The 21,722-nt window shown below is 40.4% G+C and overlaps 1 protein-coding gene across 1 annotated transcript in view; it reads right to left on the bottom strand.

The window, feature by feature from the left end:
- Window positions 1-18,378, bottom strand: part of LOC131975779 (E3 ubiquitin-protein ligase RNF19A-like) — a 32,893-nt gene extending 14,515 nt beyond the window's left edge. Inside the window, exons 1-2 of the mRNA XM_059338540.1 lie at window positions 18,161-18,378; window positions 527-1,519 (exon numbers count right to left, since the gene is read on the bottom strand). Of these exons, the coding sequence (XP_059194523.1) occupies window positions 527-1,236 (710 nt within the window). The 5' untranslated portion in view covers window positions 1,237-1,519; window positions 18,161-18,378. The remainder of the gene's footprint in view (window positions 1-526; window positions 1,520-18,160) is intronic.
- Between the last annotated feature and the right edge of the window lie 3,344 nt (window positions 18,379-21,722).

The raw sequence follows: 21,722 nt of genomic DNA, 5'->3' as shown, positions 1-21,722 counted from the left end.
CTCCTTTGTTTACACATTTATTACAAATTGCTAAACGATGGATTCAAGCTTCAACATCACTTGGTTGCAACTGCTAGTATTCTGGTTTGGTTTCTTTTTTTGGAAAGAATTTCACAAAGAACTTTTGGACAGCTGTAGTAGTCTTGTTGGCATGTTTCTCCTGTTTGTACAACAGCATCTAGCCCATCTCACAGCACTGTAGTAAATGCTGCACTTGACTTGTGAAGATAAGAGCCAACTTGAATGTGCCACACATGTTTTACTGGCACGTGGTAGTAGCACTCTGGCAGAAAACTGGTCAAATATATATTTTTAGGATGAGAAGATAGTTACACAGACACATTTTATAGAAATAATTTAAGTTGACCTCACCTTACATTGTTTCCATCAATGACAGTTCCCTTGGGAAATGCATATCTTATTCTATCTCACATACATTCAAGAGAATCTATAGAGAGGCATCATGTATGTCATTATGGTGGTGTTCAGTTCATTTTTTGACTGTGTATTTTAACTAGTTTCTTACCCACAGTCCGGCGCAGGGCACCAGCGACAATCAGGGTCAGCCACAAGCCATCTCCTCAGCATGAATTCCTCGTATTTCTCCATAAGCGCCCGGTCACCAAGGATCATGCGGATGTCGTGAGGGTTGAAGCGCTCAGAGCACTCAGGGCAGCTGATGTTGACACGCGACTCTGAGATCTCAATGCGCAGGTACTGGCGCAGACAATCGATACAGGAGCGGTGGTGACAGGTCATGATGTCAGGGAAGCTCTCCCTGGAGTGGCGCAAAAGGCACAGCGGGCACTCCATCAGCTCTGCCCCCACCCCACTCCCCACTTTGGAGGAGGAGGAGGAGGAGGCAGAGGAAGAAGGCCCTGAGGCAGATGAGGTGGAGGCAGCGGCAGCAGAGGCAGCTCCGGTCCCAGTCACAGAGAAGAAGGCAGAGTTCTTGTCATTACACATCATCTCAGAGTGGATGCTCTCAATGCTGGCGATGCCATCCACCCCTCCAAGCCCTAGAGGTCCAGGGTGTTGGAGCTCTCTGGACCTTTGGCGCCCTGATTTGGGCTCCCGACCTCGCCTTCTAAAAAGAGAAGCCAAGGAGAGGCGCCTCTTCTTGGGGGCCTTCTTCACAGAGGGCAGAGAGATGGAGGAGGCGGTAGACTGCAGGTCCCGGTCAGAGCCCATCACCCCACCACTACCACCCAACTGCTGGTGCTTCTGCAGGCTCATCTCTAGGGAGGGAGGGGAGGGATGTGCCAGCGGGGAGCCAGAGCTGGGTAGCCTGTCCCTCACATGTGGAGGGAGGTCTGGGAGAGGGATGGGGCTGGGAGAAGGGGTAAGGTGGTGGATGGGGGAGGGGGAGGGGGGTCCAGGGTGGGGGGACAGGGCTCCAGAGGGCCCGTCTGCGTTTAAGACATGGTGGCTTCTCCTGATCAACCTCGTGGTCACATCTAACAGCCGGATTTTGGCGAAGGGGTGGGGGTCACCTTCTGCAAAACTGATGCAACAGAACCTGGAGAGAGCAAAAGAAGAAAATGTTAGGAGAAGGCGAAAGAAGGGGAGGCACAAAAAAAAGAGAAGGGGGAGAGCAGAAAGGAGAGATTTTAATCAATATTAATATTCAAGTTCAATAACCACTCAATGAGAATAAAACAAAAAAGAAATGCAGTCATTTTTCATTCACACACATTCTATACCTCAAAGTGTAAAAACTAAAACAAAAATCTACGTTCTTTGCATTTTATTTCTCATTTGTAATAGTGTTTAATCAACCATTGTCCTGGACAATTATTACCTGTGATATTCTGTATTTTTTACGATTGTTTTTTATCTGTTTGCTGATCAAATAAATTACTCAAAAATGCAAAATCAAATTGTGACATTGTAACATAAAATGAAAATGTATATCAGTTCCAAATAGTGATTATTGATCTCCTAGATTATACTGTATCACAAAGATCATATCAATTGATTTCCAATTTATAAAACTGATTTTTTAGAAAAAATTGAAACCAAGATTGTTTACATTCACGTTTTCAAGTTCAGTTCTCTTCTTTGGTGCCTTTGTGGCACATTGCTTTCTTTACCACCACAAACTGTCAGTCAGTGGAATACCATTAATGCCAGTGTGCTGCTAATTTCATGCATTTTGTACCCTGTGCACAGTCTTCCCATACTGCAATGCTTATTTACTAAGCAATGCAGCATTCCTATGTGTTTCCCTGTTCTTGACATTTTGCTCAGTCATTATCATAGCTGGCAGACTGCAGGTTTGCATCACTGATCAGTCACAGAGCTAAGAGAGGACAGAGGGTTGACAACCTTGGACAGTATTGACGCAGAGAGACATCGCTCTGATATGTCTGTAAAATCAACAGTGACAAGGCCTGGGCCCAAGCCGTCCACTGCTGATTATAGCAAAGAGGAGGAAGTGTGAGATAAGGCACAGCTGAGCAAAGCAAGGCCTTGCCTTGAGAGACCGGTTTCTGATGCAGCAGCAATTCAGACTGCGTCTAAAGAAAATCACAATTCAAAGGGCAGTTGCACAAGTGGATTATATTAAGTACAGAAACTACGATCTGAAAACAAACTAGTCATTGTAAATAATGCTCTATAGCACAACTAAGTAATATAAATCTTTATTATATTTGCATCATATCATCTAGCCTTGCAGGGACAAAGCACTGTTGTGAACATAATTAAAATAGTGGTTATATATTTAACGATTCTTAGTAACAAAGACCTAAGTTAAAATGTTATTTTCCTTTAGTAACTTCTACAAAGGCATGATCTTGCATCTATATTTCATCAGACCTTTACTGGTTAGATCTACTAATTTCACAATTTCCTGTATGACAAAACACAATTACTTCTCTGTAATTTCCATGTCTGAGCGTGTTTGTGACTAGTCACTCAACAAACCGATAATATCAGGACAGATGGCTTCTGAGCCAATCTGATGAGTGTTCTGTCCACTTGAGAATTTCACACATTTGAGAGCGTGAGCGAAACAAAGAGCTAAAGAGAGGCAGACTGTAACTAAAACAGTGCACAACTGCTGAAGGAAGAGAAGCTACAGCCCAAACCAATCCCAGATTTGGGAGGTTATGTCTATTGGTACATTTCTATATAATATATACATGTTTTACATCAACTGCTCTAAATGTGCCCAAGAGTAAAAGACAACACATGTACAGTAAGTGGTTATTCAACAATTGAAGAACAGGCATTACTGACTTTATCACCATATTTCTCTTTTGTAATAGGTCAACTTAAATAGAACTATAAACAATAGTGCCTAAAGTTCTATGTAATTGTGACAGTTTCCTTTTCTGTATCTGCTGTTATTTGATAATGAGCCCAATTTTAAATTGATCAGGCTTTCCAATAAACTTTAGGATAGTCATCACATGCAGAATTGCTACAGGTCAAATGCCAGAGAAATTCTATTTGTTGAGAAATAAAAGTCTGTATGTAAAATGATCATCTGAAAAGAGCAGGTAATTTGGTGGCTAGGACAGCTCGCTTCTTGAGATAAGCTTTAAGATTTTATCTAGAAGGAAGTGTGATGTGTACAGTTTTTCAGGAAATGTGAGCCAATCATTTGGTCAAGATCATCTACAGCCAGGACAGAGAACATGAATGAAAATGATAGGTTTGTACCACAGTTTGCTTCAACACTGACTGAACGCTGTGTGCTTCTACATCTGTGTTGTGCTTTGTGTTTCAGGGAGTGGTGATGAGAGAGGTGGAGAAAGAATGTCTGTTATTTTAGGAGAGTGTTGCTACTGAGGTCCAGCTTACTCGCTGGGTGTCCATCCCTGAATATGTATGTGTGTTTATCTGTGTGTCTTAGGTTACATCTTGGCAATGAACCATGCTGTGGAAACACAGAGTAGTGTCAAGGGACACACACATACACATGTACACACACCCATAATCTACCCACACAAGCAGGAGGGCCCGCAGAGCATGCTCTGTCATACATACTGTACATGTGCATACTTTAGAAGCACTTGGCAAACAATCTGTCAATCTGCAGCCCTAACCAAAAGATCAAAAACAGTACCGAGCACAGTATCTCTACAGCTGTAATTAAACCACTGACACTACCATCGTCACAGTTCTCTGCTTTAGTGAAACACATGTTGCTTTTTAAATCCCCCCTCCTCTTTCTCAGTCACACACACACCCACACACACGCAAGCATCGAAAGACAGTGATCTTTCTCCCTGCTGCAAAGCTCTGACTCTCCTCGCTTTGAGCCAGGTCTGAAAACAGGAAACTCTGATGTGGTGGGCAGGGCTGGTCCTAATATCGCCTGCACATATGGCATGAGAATCACAAATAATCTCTCCTATAGACATGCAAAGGACTAGATATATCACGTTATTTGATTTCCTCACGTATGTTTTAAAGTAAGTGAAAATACTTGGCTATGGTAAATATTATAAAACGCATGGTTTTCCCACAGAAAAGGTAAAGAAAAAAACGAAGGGACTGGAAGCACAACTCCTTGAAGATTATCCTGCTGAACAAAATGTGTAAGCATCAGAAACTTCAGCGTCACAGTTGTTAACTTTTTTTGCAACAAAGAAACAGAAGGCAAAAAAATGAACAGAAAGCAGCAAAACAACATTACAGAAATCCACAAGTGAGGCTGCAGGCTAATACTACTGCTACTGAGTGCATTGTACTGTGAGTGAGATGTAAGGGTACAGCACGTAGTAAACAGAATGTGAAAGGCTAGTAGTTTTCATTCAACCATGAAAAGACGATTGTAGGTCAGGTGCTTCATAATGACCTTGATGTCTGTCGTCATTACCACTGCATCTAAATCAGCCGAAGAGTGCCTGTCCAGGCTTATCGCTGCCAAGCAGATAGCCGCGTGTGCATGTGATGAGAGGACCAATGATGCAGGTAGACAAGCCCAGCTGTCTTATCTGAAGGCCCTGGCTTGGTCCCACTCACAAAATGAAACACCTATGTCAGCTCAATGGCTGCAGGCTGTGGTCAGCAGTAAAGGCTTTTCCCATTGAGTGTGCTGATTTAAGTACATTAACACAATCCAAATTGAATATGCCTGGAGCTGGAGGAGAGAGCTCAGAGAGGCAGAAAGAGTGAGGGCATAGAGAGGGGGAAAATAAAGAGAAATAAAAGGTAAAGTAAAAATAGGAAAACAAGAAACATGAGAGAGAGACTTTCTTCAAGGCAAATGCAAAAAATCAATTTGAAGAGATGAATAATGTTGGAGAGAGAGGAAAATGGGTTTTTAAAAAAAATGCTAAAGGAACTGCGAAAATTTTTTGGCTCCACCGAAACAAAATCCTGTGATTTGGTGGCTTTCCACAAAACAACTGTGCATATTCCCCTCATAGATTAAGTGACAAGAATTAACAGAAATACAATGAAAAGTAAATAGAGTATTCTCAGTAACTTAATATTCCCCAGACATCTTAATCAAGAGATTATGATTTGTCACTCAAGTATTGGCTCACTAATGATGCTGTGAGCTAAAGGGCAACATACTTTTAGGGCTTATAAACTAACACTGCTGAAAAGAGGTGAGTAGGTCTATAGGGAATTCCATTCCTTTCCATTTATTTTACTTGTATTGTAAACTACATTTAAATGACAATTCAAAGTATTGTGCATAGCATGTTATGGACAAGGATTTTTACATTAGACATTTTATAGTGTTTTGGCTGATATTATTATTAATATTTGGCTGTATTTAGCCAAAACGAGGATACAGCCGGCGGGGACACTCCGAGATATGAGCTACTGAGAGCAAACAGCGACTGGTGGTGCTTATGCTCAAATTACCCTCCTATGCAAACAAAAAGAATCATTCTGCTGCAATGAATGTCAGTGTCGGCAGTTTCTGCTGGATGCTGTCACCGACAACACTGAGACTGAGTGTGTGTGTTACTGTACTGACAGCTTTACTCCTCACTTGGACAGAGGTGTGCTGGAGACCTTCTTCAGGATCCCAAAGGTAAACTGGAAAATACCATCCAAAACCAGCAGGGCGATTTTTGTCATTGTGTGTTGCTAATTTCTGAGCCATCAACAAGCTGCTGAGAGATTGATGTAGCGCAGTCGCTGCATGCATGCAATGCATCATGGTACAAGTAAGCACAGCCAGCAGGGCTCCACGAGCTGGAGAAATCTGCTTCCTCTGTCAACAGAGAACACACTGAAGAATTTATTGCTTCATTGGACTACATTTACCATAAACACTGACAGGACATCCACAAATGGTGTCAAAATGTCCCTTTAAGGGTAATATATCAACAGATTTTATAAAAGTGAAACATTGCCATGCCAAACAGTATAGTGATAGCACTCCCAAAATGACAAAAATGTCAGAGACACAAGAGGCCACTTGTATGCAAAGGATGCAAGCATGAGCAGAGGAACACAGAAGTGCCATACTGCTGAACTCAAAGTTGGAAGACTTTAATGACAACAGGTTAAACTGAAAAAGGGCTCTCGAATTCTTGGGAAATTACAAAGACTGATTATACCTTTGATGTGAATAAGACCTACGGCTCAAACAAGCGACACAGGAAAATCTAGATTAGACTGTGTGCGTAAGTGTGCATGCACAAAAGCAACAAACAGAGAAAGCAGATGAGAAAGATGAGAGCTGGTAGACACACCAGAGCTTTCCTTGGGACAGAGTTCATTGGGCATTCCAGAAAAAGAACAGATCCAGTACTGACCTCGGCCGACCTGCTGCAGCCTGGGAGAGTACAACTCTTACTAAACAAAAGCTGAGAACCATGGTAAACTTTTAAAAAACAACCCAGATTTCCTGTAGCAGGGATTCATGGTTTTCCCCTATAATAAAGCTACAGACAGAGAATACAAGATTGCATACAAATTGTTCTCATTTCAAAAGGTCTAATACTAATAGTTTGTATAGACAATGCTTGTACTTCAAGTGATAAACTACCTACATCTGATACTCCAACAATTTATGTAGTATTTAATTGAGCAAAAAACTTTTTTATGACTTACTAGCAAGTGTGAAGCAGAAGAGTTGTGTTCCTCAACTTAACAAAATTATGTCTTACACAATCAATTTGAAACACAGACTCATACATATACGCAATGACATAAACACACATAAAACAAACCAAATAAAATAAAATAGACGCCTTATTAACTTCCCATTGATTTTTTTTCCAACCATGTTGACGCTGGTTAAACATAAGCCTGGTGTTTATGCAGGCCAACTCTAAAGGAAAATTATAAAGGGCAAACCACTCCATATCCTAGCCTGTCTTTTACAAGGCCAAGGAAGGTAAATCAGTAAACCTTTCAGTAGACTAAGGCTGTGTTAGTATGAAATCATTTAATGTGGTTTTCCACAGCCGACAGTAAACCCTCAATGCAGGCTGGATTCTTAGCTGATCTGTCACAGTGACGCCATGTGAAACTGTTGTGGCATTATCTTCAACATGAAGATCTCGCTGGATCCTTTTATTGGCAAAGAAAAAAAGGAACATCTGTTCTTCATCAGCTGGCCATGGCATGGATTTCTGAGCTGCCATTTTTTTGAATGAAGTTTTAAAAACTTCAGGTTTGTACAGAATGAGCCATGTCGTGCAAGTGACAATTCTAGTGACGATCTTTGATGGATCATTGGTCTCAACTACAACTTTAGTATCAATTTAGCTTGCTTAAAACCTCCCCCAATGGGACACAGAAGAAAAAAAAGTACCTGGTACTATATACAACAGTTCCAAGCAAGTTGGGTCAAGTTGAGTTAAGCCGTACCATGCAGTGGAAATGTAGCATGAGTCTAAACTTAGCCAGAGACTCACAAGTGAGCTGGCTTTGTACGCATGGTAAGCAGTATGTGCGTGGGGCTAAATATCATTCATAGCAAAGAAAACCACCTACATGCCAGAGATGAGAGATACACCTAGAGACGAGTAGACACAATAGGTTCAAAGAAGGAAATGAAAAGGTATACAGGCAGAGAGACATAGAGACAACAGTGATGGCAGGCTAGATCTGAGAGAGGCATGCAGGCAAATGTTAACAGTGAAACAAGCAGCAGCTGAGCCAGTGTATTCGGCCAGTCTGTATCACTCCAACTGCATTCCTGGCCTGTCTGTCTCCTGTGTAATGCTGCCTCTATGCACATTCCTGAGCTTCCAGGGGGCTAGGGACAGTCCATGCATTAGTGAGGTTTCCACTGCATCATGAACAGACACAGAGCAACCTCCTGGCAAGCAAGATGAGCAGCTATTGACTGATGTGGGATGAAAGTCAAACAGTATCCCTCCTGTTTCACTAAAGTGTGGTGCAAGCTGAAAACTAGGGGTGTGGTCAGTGGCTGTATTTAAATGGCAGGCTTAACCTTGTACTTGTGTATTCACAGAAGACATTTAAAACATAAGTGTAAAGGTTAAACACTACATACAGTGGTTTAAAAAGAAGAGGACACAGGCATGCATTGTGTTTTAAATGTGACAATAGCAAAATATGTATAGCCACCTAAAAAAGGCCTATAGGCCAAATCTGATTGATTTTTTTTTTCATTTTAGATAGATCTAAAATTTAAAAAGAATCAATCAGATTTGATTAATTTATGATCCAAAAGCCCACCACTGGGCTTTGTTGACTTTCAGAAGCTGTAGCCGGCTGATTTTAATGCTACAGTGAAGATATTGGTATCATATGAAAGGAATCCTTTGGTGTCATCTTTCCAGGAAGGGGGCAAAATAACTAATATTATTATTATTATTAATAATAATAATAATAATCATAATAATTTGGCGAGGGAAAGGACCATTTTCAATTGGTTCCCTTGACTTTTCACCTCAAGAAATCTGGATGAAAATTAGTTTATGCCCTCAAGCCCCACATTTACGGAGATGCCCACTTTGTGCTAATCCAATGCGGATTTAGGCAAAAAGATGCATGTTTTGCTCATGTACAAGTACAACTGTGTTATTTTCACCTATTGTACTGTAAATATTTCTGCAAAATGAGGTCCCTAAACAGCAATATTCATGTGAGATGATGGCCCTCATTTATCAAACGCGCATATGACAGAAAGTGAGCATAAAGTAGGCGCATGATCATTTCTACGCAAGGCTCAGAATTTATCAGTTTGGACGTGAGCGGAGGGTACGATCAGATCTCACGTCTGTTCTCAGTTCTTGTACGCAAATTTGAGTCAGCCTGAAGTCCACACATCTGAGACGGAGAATTGATCGTAGACTGTTGTATCAATGCCTGGAGCTGATAAAACTGTGCCGTGTTTTTGTTTTTTTAAATGGTGACAAACATGCATGTTTAGGCTATATTATTTATCGCTTAAACCTCATTAAAAATAAATACAACTGCGACCGTGAAACTCTTTAAACTGAATACTAGCCGAGGCTATAAAATGTTGTTGTTTTCTGCTATTTATCGTTTTCCGGCTCAGACACCGGAGCGTCTCCTTCACTAACGTTGTGCCGGAATAGAAACATTTCCAATCAGCGCTGCCACACGCTCCTCTGACGGAGACGTGTGTCTAAATGTAAAGAAGTGAGTAATATCTCTCCATAATAATAATAATAATTATAGTAATATTTGCATATTATATAGGCTATTAGGCTTTATATATATCACAATGTATATATGAAATATTCCAACCTCACCGAGAGTTGAATGGTCCACTGCTACTCTGCTGACAGCGGCACTAATTTCCTTCCTTTTTACTTTTTATGCTGCCAAACAAAAGCAGTTTGTTCTGTTGCACCTGTTGGACGTCAGCGTTTCATTTTCTGCCTCTGAGAAATTCCTCTTCTTTTGGGATTAAAACTTACTTTAAAACATTGTTTACCTCCTGGCTGCAACCAAAAACTGTGAAAACTTCAAGCCTTTGCTCTAAATGTAAAATATTTACAGAACTTGTTTGAGTATATAACAATAAGTACTTTTATTTCATTAACTTCCATCGCTGCGTATTTCTGTGAAATGTCTATTTCGCTCCTGTCCTCTTTTTGGCCGTACTGTGTCATAAACTCTTGAGGTGAGGCATCTGAATTGAGTATGTATTAGGACGTGGTATTTAAATTACGCTTCTTTTCAGCCGCCACACTTATCAACAGACGATCATTATTACGCTGTGATGTGCGGGATACAATCGTTTGATAAATCACATGTGAACCCTGTCATAAGACGAAATATACGCTCAGATCTGCACTACAAGAGCATTTCATTGTAGTGAGACTATTTTATGAAATTTGATCTCACTGCATAAAATGACCTGTTGTAACCTAGAGGATAATCAAGAGAAGGGCAATGGTACAGGTAACTCTGCATTTTTTTTCTCCCAAAATTATCTCTTTATTTTGCCTGTCAGCAAAAAATTGCATACTGTAGAAAACAAATCCCAGTATCACAGGTGTACTGAATAATATAACGCATTTATACAGGCTAGAGAGCCACGTCATTACATCACTGTTTACGTCTGTATGTCTCCACCCTGTAGGCACACTACATCGTCTCTTCACAAATGTTGCTCCTGGCTTTGTATACAATACATCTGTGCTGCTCACCTTGACTGCTATGGATGGCAATTACATTGTTATTAACACTGAACGTGAGATGTGAATGCTGGACTTTGTTGTAAGCCAACGCTAGCCTGCTAAGAAGCCCAAAAAAACACAACTCGCAGCTGCCAATATTAACAGGCTACTTTTCAAAATAAGAAGCCCAAAGTAGCTTACAATAAGCGGACCTTTCAACTATGGTTGCACTTTGACCCCGGCTTAAGTTACAACAGTGCGAGAGTGTGAGTGGAGGCACAACAGTGATTCAACATTACATTAAACATTAAAGCATGTTTTAATGGTATGTGGTAAATAATGTGGTATTTGGGGCAATTCATGGCCATTTTTATCACCTTTTAAGTGGTAAAAACAGGTAAAATTTAGGACCAATTCTGTGTAGCAGATTGGTCTGTACAGATCTGACACCTGCCAGACCACCCACCTCCCTCATTCCCAGCTCCCAGCCTGGAAAAGGCTGTGTTGTCTGTGGCATGGAGGTTCCGGGGATCAGTGGTAGACAAAAAAATAATTTTTAGTTTGATAAATGTATCCAAATGCACAAATATGCCATTACTAATGGAATTCCTTTTATCTTGTTTTACAGCATCTTCTATCACTGGTTAACAGGGAAATCAGATAAGTGTCTCAGATAATTCTGAGAGCAGCATAAGCTGTCGGACACACTAATGATTGACCAACCTGGTGAAGTAGCCTTCTAGCTACTGCAGTGTTACCAGGTTAGTTTAGCCTGAAAAATGTCAGCACTATGATTAACCTGGCCAAAATTTTATCAACCCTCCAAAGCAAATAACCAAGATGCCGATTTGTATGCAAGTGGCTGTACTAGAGATTCCGAGCATATTGATTACTTGCACACAGCTCTAAAGATGGTGGTGGCTGAGCTGTCGCCTAGCAGTTAATATTGATAATGGAGCCGCGAACAGGCCTACAAATGGCACCAGTGGACACAGAGCAACAGTGTAACCTGAGGAGGAACTGACAGGTGGCCGTTACACTTCCGCCAGCAATGCCATGGGTCCGGAAGGTGTTATCAGCAATAACCGCCATTGGTGTAGAGCAGCGGGGATGTTGGACTCACATGAAAGCATGGCTGGAACGGTCACCACAACAATTTGTTGTTGTTTGTTGTCAACAAAGAACTCAGAAGCTCGGTTTAAATCACACAAAGAGGGAGTGGGACTTCATTCTCTGGTCAGGATGTTATTCCACAATATATTTTCATAGTAATGAGTTGTTTACTGCTGTATTACGGTTCTGAATAGGAGTGTCAGAATTTAAATTCTGAGTAGAAAACCAATTGACATGAGCTTTCAATTTCAATTATCGAAAATATGACTATGTGGCTTAAGTGTGATACATTACAGAAAAATGTAGCAGTTACACCTACATGATACCATGTATCCTATCCTGTTAAAGAAGCATTTGAAATTTGTTCTCAGGGCCAAAGATTTGTTGATCTTTATGAATCAAGATGTACAGCCCCTTTAACGCCTGAACTCTGTTTGGTGAAATATGGCAGGTCATTTGCAGTGAAATTTTTACTTGACAAGTTAAGATATGGCAGATTTGCAAGAGATTGCATTATCTACTGTAGTTTATACACTGACTACAGATAAGTACCTCATACAATCTAAGTTAAAAAGCCCCTGAACTATCCCTTTAAACATGGTGCAAACAACCACAACAACAGTATGAACAGGGAAGGCATTGTTGAATGTACAAAGAGAGGCAAGGCAGGCTGACAGGGAGAAGAACAGTTAAAGTTTCCAACCCCAACAAAGCCAGTACAGTCTCCAGCTGCCCCCCTCCTCCCAGACTTCCCCTCTTTCCTCCCACACTTCACTCAAGTAGGGAGGTGATGAGGTAAGCATCCTGGCATTTCAGCTCAACTGAAAGAGCAAAACGCTTGGGGAGAGGGTGTGAAATAGAAAGGAATGAACTGGTAAATTGGGAGTTTTTGATGTATTTTTCCTGTGGCAATGCTGTAGAAAGAGACAAAAAAACTTTCAAATGTAAGACTATACCATAAACCAATACAGATTTGCCCAATAGAGGGGTTTTGCCATAACATTAATACAGACGAAATATCGATATATTAGTAGTAACTGGCCTATGTATTGTGTATCCTCCTTTTTTCCCCAACTTACTCATCATCACTCCTGCCTTTTGATTGCATAGGCCTCCTGAAAGAGCTGTGTTTGTTCAGCATTAAAGGTAACACTGACACTGATTATACAGTGTGATGCACACTGAACATCCTTTAAAGGCCATGTGAGTGAATGAGCTCGAGCTAACACCTGTTTCAAAGTTTTCAACAGGGCAACGAAAGAATACCAGTCATTAAGAATCTGAAGAATTCAAAACCTCTTACTGACTCACACTTCACTTACTTCACAATGGTGCGGAAATCAGAGAAACATCTGAGCTAGAGAGAGGTTCAAGAAAGACCAAAGTTGATTAAAAGTAGAGGAGAAAGCCATTTCTTTGCTCACCACAACCAATCTGTGAATGCTCTCCCACCTTGTGAATCTATTTTACCGTTCCATGCTCAAACTAGGCATGCAACAATTGTCAAATTCCATATAAGATACAGACATTTAAAAATGTTTAGCCAACAGTGGATGCAATAGTCCATCTGCACCATGTTTTGGCCCAACCCTAAAGAATAAAGAATATCAGCCGACATCAATATTTGGCCAATAAATCGGCTCATCACTGCCTCACACACTTGTTACCAAGCAGCACCAACGATTTAGACTGTATTTTTTTTATGTATATCACTTACATTGCACCAGCAGTGTACACATTATATACAATATATTCCAACATACATTTATGCATGATATGGCAGATGGCCAAATCTTTGTATGAGTATATTTCTTAAGCAAATTTAGGCATTAGAAGCAGGCCGTGTTTGCAGGAGACCCTCTCTCGCTCTCTCATTCATCAGTTTAATGTCAATCATTCTATAGGGTATATATTTAGAAGTGGTTCAGTTTCAGGAGAGCAGGTGTACAATTACAATTCTCTGTAAAATCTGGCACAAAATAATTGCTGCTCAAGGTATGGGAAAAGGTTTGTGTATATCCAAGGTTTATGGTAAGACCTTGTAAAAAGTGATTTCAATAGAGATTTCTCAATAACCTTGTGTACAGAAGGCATTAGTAAGAGCACCAGTCATCATCTAGAGACAAAGAAGTTTGGTGTTATTTTTTTGCCTTTAAAAACTAAGAAGCAGAAATGTATGAATGCATTAAACAATGTGCTTTGTGTAAGACACTACTGGGTATGTTAACAATTAAGTGTTAAACATTTAAGTGACAATAAGTACTTTTCCCGATTAATACTATCAGTTAATGGTTATTATTTTGGGGGGTTATTAAGAATCGTAGTTTTTAAAAGAGATATGGTGCATGCTTAAAGAAAAACAGGCTACTCTGTACCGCTGTGGAAATTGCTGCTGATATTGATGATGAAGCTGAGCCTGAGATGATGACAGTGGTGTCCAGGCTGGAATCGGCCAAAAGTGCCAGGTAAATACCATGATGATGCTACTGGGAGATGACTGCAGCGTAACTCAACAAGCGAATGACCCAGAGGCAGAAGTGGACACATATATGAGAGACAATTCCCCCTCATAGTAATTCTCTTTCCTGGTGGAAAAGTAACCATACACACTTCCCGAGGCTGGCTATCTCAAGAGGCGCTATCTGAGAGGGGTTTTTTTCTGCCTCAGGTCTCACAGCCAACAGACTGCGCACTAGACTAACCTGTCGACATGTTGCCATTTCTAAAATTAACCAGTAACATAAGTAAAAAACAAGCTATCCGCTAGTGACGACTGACGTAGGCCTAGCTTGTTTATTATTTTAGGATAAGACGATTTAAGATCTAAGAATGAGTGACAGCACTTTTGATCATTCTCAATACTGGCTTTTTTGCAATTTAATTAAGTAACCTACTAAATATTTTCTTACACGGGGGATCTCTGCAATTACTAAGCCTCCCAGGTCTTTCTTGGCTTTGTGAGTGACTTGGCGCCACGAAACCACACCAAAAGAAGCAGCTTTTTGTATTGGTCACTTTTTAATGGGTCACAGAAAGACATCTTAATCTTGTCAGTTAATGCTCAATGGTCATTAACAAGGGTCGGTTAATGGTGAAAAAATGGAAAAAAAAAATCAAAATGTCCACTTCTGGACGACAAGCTGAATACCTACAGCAGTAAAACATTTAGAGATGTCACATATCAATCCTAAGGATCAGTATTGAGCCCATTTAATGGATTAGTATGGGATAATCAAATAAAGGTGATCAAAATCCAATACTTTCTTTTCTGTAGCCTATTGTGTTTTGTCCACCTCAGTCTGCTAGTGCTCTCCTTAATGACAGCTGGCTCTTCAGTGCATACATTCCGCTGTATATGCGTGTGAAAATTGATGTGAAATATTAAGTGTTCACACTGTGATAAGAGTTTGGCAAGCATGGAATGACTGAGCAACAATGCTCAATATAATTTAAAACGCTACATACTGGGCGTCACTTTAACCAATCAAAATGACAAATGACAACATCTGTAGGGCTGCATCTAACGATTATTTTTTTAATCAATTCATCTATCGATTATTTTTACGAATAATATAACAACAAATTTACCAAAAATAAAATGTTAAAAACTCTTCAATTATATTTCAATATTATATTCAATAATCCTCTCTCTTTGATAACAGGCGCTTTTATTTTGAAAGGACCAAAAGAAACTTCCAGTCGATCGTAAAACTAAATTAAGTAAATGGTAAATGGACCTGCACTTATATAGCTTTTTTCTAGTCGCTTTGCGACCACTCAAAGTGCTTTACACTACAGACTGCGCTACCCTACACGGTGCCACCTGCCACCATTGGGAATTCATTCTCACACCGATGAACACAGCATTGGGAGCAATTTGGGGTTCATTATCTTACTCAAGGATACTTCGACATGTAAGCTGCGACGGTCAGGGATCGAACCACCAACCCTTCAGTTGGGGGGAAACCCGCTCTACCAACTGAGCCACAAATTTATTTTTTTTTACCTGGATTCAACTCTACCAGGTAATGTTAATGGATCAGCTAGCTTCACCTGAGCCAATCTGCTTGCAAGATCTGTCTCAAATCAAGTGCCCATTGTTTCACAACTACTATTAAGATAAATTCAAATTGTTATCATTGTGAACTGGATTAGTGCTGTGCTAAAATGGAAAGATTGGCAGGTATAGCAATGTAACTAATGAGGGCGTGGCGAAAAACAGCCCACAGCAAATTTTAAAGAGCAGCAAATTAAAGATTTTTCTCACCATACAGAGTTACTGAGTACTTCTGTACTGCAGTTCAGATTATGTACTTTTTGGAGGAGTTGAGAGATGACTTACAGTTTGTGGCTTTAGAAGATCTATGAATTTACACTTGACAGACTACCAATCACCTCTGGACTTCGTCTGACAGATTAGACAGCAATCTTACATCAAAACCCTATATATGCGCAGTCAAGCACAATGAGACTGGCCCCTTATCATCCAAAATGCATAGATGCATGTCATAATCAATGACAGGACCCTGATGTGGCCAGGCAACCACAACCTTGCCTTGCAGCTGTGTTTACCACAGAGCGAGAGACGGAGGTCACAGGTGTCCTGATAAACACGCAGAGAAAACAGGCCAGGTCACCATGCTGGGATAATGACCTTTCCTTGGAAGAACAAACAGGTCAGGACAACATGCTGCTAGCACAGGGAGGCCTCTGACACCCAAACATTGCTGATTCTGGAGGGCTCCCTCTAACACTCAATACACAATCAATGTGGTCAAATCAGAAAAATGAAATTTCGAGGAGCATCCATTAGAATTCTGTAGTGCGGCGCAATAGTCAGGTCAAATTGTTTGCATAACCCAGTTTCACAAACAAGACCCTTGCTTTGGATAAGAAACAACTCACCCTTTAAACGCCTTTAACGAGGGACAAAAAAAGGGAAAAAATCTCAAGTAGAGCATCTGAGGAGGGATTCGTCTCCCTGGATGGACAGACATGCAGTATGTATGCAATGGATGCCGTGTAGACTGAATAGACCAAAGTAATAAAATGACAGTATAGTCAATAAAGATGATTGGTGATAGATTGCATACATCAGTTAAAAGTAGTGGCGACCATTTTCTAAATATTAATTTGTTAATTTAGGATATAATATGTATAGTTTTTGGTTAAGTATCAGTTTCACTAAACCTGTCATGATAATTACAATATAACTTATCAAGCTCATCAAAAGTCGAAAGTATTTACATAAGAACACCAACATTTTAGCAAACATGATGCCATAAACAGCAGGATTTTCTTGACCATTATGAGACTTGAGTGTAGCGCCTAAGCAGTCTTTTTTACAGCGCCTAATATTAATTAACAAAAAATGTTTTTGCTGGGAGACATTTTGCTGTCATTTCTGGCTACACTGCTTCTGTACTCTAGTCTGCTCTTGTGTCAGTTTCACACACAATATTTTGGAAAGGGTGTACTTGCATTGTTATGCCATTATATTATCTTTCATATCAGTGACATTGAATAGTCTTAAAATGACAATATTATTGTTTATCACAATTATTTCTGGGACAATATATCGCCCAACAAAATGTGGTTATGGCGGCAGGCCTAGGCTACTCTGTCCGATACCCAAAAGGCCAACTAAACAGAATGAATAAAGTTAGCCTCTTTCCACCACTCACATGTCCACCCCTCTGCAATGTAAACAAATACACATTATTTAATGGAGGGGCAGAAGATTGTAAAAATGAATATGTGGGATGACGGTCCACCAGAGTATGTGGAGAAAGCCCATCAAACAAGCTTAAGATCTACTATTATCGGCTACTGATTCATATTTGTATTGCAAGCAACATGTCTTCATTACTTCAAGGCAACATCGTATGCATTTTATGTGCTTTTTATCTAAACTGAGTGGTAGTCTCCACCCGTGTATTACATTATAATTAACTGTGGGACAGACACAACATCACAAAACTCACACAAAATCACAACTTTTTCTCTGGCTGCTCTCAGTTTTATCTTGTCATGGCAGTCATTAGCAAACCAGCCCTGTTGCCTAAGTTGAACATTCTGCTTCAGTACTTGACGTGCCTTAGAAACAACTCACGTCTTTAATTGTCCACATAATTCATTCCAGCAATCATATATTAGTAAGCAGCTTTAATGAATTAAAAAGTAATGACGATGCCAACAGTTGGCGATGCATTTTGTACTGATCCTCGTCTTCTACATTTGATTGATAGCTAGGCTAGCTACATAGTTCATTGTGTTTTATGTCAGTTTACGTCACCTCACAAATTATCACCATCTGGTACACGTGTCCAGACTGAAAATAGGGCACATGACGTTAGCAAAATATAGCTATGAGCCACTAGAAATGTCTCATCTTGCCTTACTGACGATAACCAGAATGCCAGCAAGCTAACTAACGTTACCGAATACAGCGAGCGTTAGCAGCTGGTTAGCAAGTAGAGCTAGAAAGGATGATAACATACCGTCTGTTGCTAGTGACAATGGTTCCGTAGACAGTAACACAGACGAAAGGAAACGTTCTGCCTTCCAAAAACGATTTCAAGTTAATCGGTGGTCCCGGTGCAGTGCTGTGAAATAATTTCCCACTGCTACTAGCACTTATTTTCCTCTGTCTTCGGTCCCACCTATCCGCTCCGTTACGGACGACAACAGCTCCTACAGAGCTCCCTCTGTTGTTCACTGTTCTCGTTCTAACTCACAAATTCAAATCGCATCGCGAGATTTTGAAAGGTTCATGGGCCTAAAATGGTCTATGGCAGGGATGGGCAACTTAAATGCTGGAGGGGGCCACAATTTTTCATCGACACTACCACAGTGCCACATATATGACCGTGCACTTAACCAGATATGATGAAACGGCAATTTTAAATATGTTTGCAGTGCAGTAACTTAACACATTACACCCTCAAATGCATAAGTATACAGTATAAACAGAAATACAAAAGGTTTGAAGCAAATAAAAAAATAACCACTTACTGTGATTTTTTTTCAGTGCAAGAACAGCAGACCAACATTAATTGCAAGAAGTAATTTTGTGCATTTTTACACTGCACTTTTAAGATTTCATGCTCAAATGCATGGAGTTGTACCAAGGGCCACTACAAGTGAGGGTGCGGGCCGTATGCGGCCCCGGGCCTTCAGTTGCCCATCCCTGGTCTATGGTGTTGTTTCAGCATTACACTGATGGCCTGGGTTCACACCTTTGAATCTGCCACCATACTTTGGCTACTGTTTACGAGAGAGTTAAGATGTAATAATAACTAATAATAATACAATCATAATAATAGCAACTGGTTAAAAATCATAAAACCTAGATCATCTCAGGTTAATTAAACATCCCTAAGAAATGCCATTAATAAATTGTATTATAAAGCCAGAGAGATCAAAGTGAAGTGATTCACTACATATATTATATAAAGATATATATTTTACTAAACTGGTCACATAGAAATTATCCCACACGCTCAAGTGATTGCTTGATGCTCAATGTTCCCCAGACAAATACCGAATTTAGTTTTTCTGCTGCATTTACCTGGAACTTATAACATTCACTCAAACTGAACACAATTATAACTATGGGCCAGTTTAAAACTATGATAACCAATAACTCTGCGTTTTACTTTAACTATTTTTAATGTTTTATTATTATTATTATTATTATTATTATTAATAATAATAATAATAATAATAATAATACATTTTATTTATAGAGAGCTTTACAAGGTACTCAAAGACGCTTTACAGTTAAAACACAGTGAAATTACAAATTACAAATAAAAACAAACAATTAAAATCAACAACATTGGTCATACATTAAAAGCAGTTTTGAACAGGTGGGTTTTGAAATTTTTTTGAAGGTGAGTGGATTTGAGCAGTCTCTTTTATTTTTTGGGAAAGAGTTCCAGAGGGAGGGGGTGGCTATTGAGAAGGCTCTGTCGCCCCAGGTTCGGTGCTTGGTCCTGATGGGAGGGGCAAGGAGATTTGCTTCGAAGGAACTGAGGCTGCGGGAAGGGGTGTGGTGGTGGAGGAGGTCAGTGAGGTAGAAGGGGGCCTGGTGATGGAGCGCTTTGTGGGTGAGGAGGAGGATTTTGAGGTGGATTCGTTGTTGGATTTTTAACCAGTGGAGGTTCTGGAGCACAGGGGTTATGTGGTCACGGGAGGGGGTGCGGGTGAGTAGGTGAGCAGCAGAGTTCTGAATGTACTGGAGTTTTTTGAGTAGTTTGGTAGGTATGCCGTACAGGATGCTATTGCAGTAATCTAGTCTGGAGGTGACAAAGTATTAGTGTTTCAGCGGCAGGGAAGGAGAGTGATGAATGGAGACAGGCAATGTTTTTCAGGTGAAAAAAGGCAGTTCGGGTGATATGGGATATGTGGTGCTCAAAAGAAAGGTTGCTGTCAAAAATTAGGTTGCGAATGTGGGGGAACAGGGGCAGAGTGGAGTTGTCAATGGTGATGCTGAAGTTGTCAGTGGTTTTGCTGTGGAATTTTGGGCTTATGAGTATTAGGTCTGATTTGTCACAGTTAAGTTGTAGAAAGTTTTCTTGCATCCAAGTTTTGATATCGGTGAGGCAGTTGGTCAGTGTGGAGTGGGTGGCATTGGAGATGGTTTTGCTAGAGATGAAGAGTTGGATGTCGTCGGCGTAACAGTGAAAGCGGAGGCCATGTCGCCTATTATGTTGCAGAGTGGAAGTATGTAGAGGATGAACATTAGAGGACCAAGCACCAACCCTTGGGGATGCCTTGGGAAACAGGACCATGGTGTTGATGTCCAAGATGAAGCTTGGATGGGATGGGGTAGAGATAGGAGGTGGAGCATTTCATGCAGGCCATGAGGGTGGACAGTTGCACAGGGGACAGAGGGGAGAAGTCAGACAGGGGCTGAGTTAAGAGGGGGAGGGTATCAGGCGGGCAGGTGTTTTCAAGTGTTTTGTCTGTGCTGTTTGTTCTTCATTGTTTTCTCTGTGCTCTCGACATAATTGTAAATAAGGGGTTGCCCTCAATGATTCCTCAAGAAATAAAGGATAAATGAAAATGAAAATACATGAGTTAAAAGTTAGGCAAACCTTTTGGATTTTTCAGATATTCAAACAGTACATGAAAGATTTTGTTAATGGACTGGCAGACAGAGCAACGCCAGACAGACAAATCTAATCCAAGCTACAGAGGATTACACGAAGCTCTGTGTGTGTTTATAATAATTCAAAGAGACTCAAGAGGAAGTGACGAATAAGTTGGTGGAATTTTGCAGCTCTGGTTATTAAAACCACTCAAATATTCACAGACATGCCAGAAACACTGTTTATTTGTAGCAATGATTCCGTGCAGTACAATCAGGGAGGAACGCTGACCAAAACAGCCTGGTCCAGACTGTTGAAATCATGTGACAGCAGGAATCTAGGGTAAGCTGATGGTTGTTTCCCAGATGGGTGCAGGTCGAAGTGTACCCACAATATATACACACACATACATCATGGAGTTACCAAAATGTGAATGTTCCCATTTCAAAATCCTACACTTCACAGATCCTTACAATCAGGCTACACAGGAGCTCCATCCACATGAGCATTATACCTTATATTGAGCCAGCACAAAATTCCTCTGAGAACACAGGGTGAATACAGCAATGATGGAGTTTTATATGAACATGTATGAGATGAGATAAGAGATATTAACTTTCAATCATCCCTTTGCAAACCATAAACAGATATGAACATACAGCATGAGTTAAAGCTGGATAATCCTATGAAATCCTGGTGGAAAGTTGTTTTGGGTCAGTCATGTACTATATCAGGTTTTGATATGTATGTTCACAGTTGGGTCCAGCTTAAAGAAAGGCTGGTCTTAAGCCTGGGGGTGTTTGTGCTGGAGTGTCATGGGAGATAATGGATGAGTCTGCAGCCCCTGTAAAGTTGGGCAAGCTGGCTATAATTAAATGAGTTGGTTGTCCAATAATATAGAGAAGCCAGTTAAGTAAGCATTGGCGATGAGATTAAAGCACACATTTCTAAAAAGCTCAGTTGGAGA

Source organism: Centropristis striata, chromosome 8, assembly GCF_030273125.1.
Source record: "Centropristis striata isolate RG_2023a ecotype Rhode Island chromosome 8, C.striata_1.0, whole genome shotgun sequence".
NCBI classification, from domain to species: domain Eukaryota; kingdom Metazoa; phylum Chordata; class Actinopteri; order Perciformes; family Serranidae; genus Centropristis; species Centropristis striata.
The sequence above is the reverse complement of the archived record's forward strand: the minus strand, read 5'-3'. Positions and strand labels throughout refer to the sequence as shown.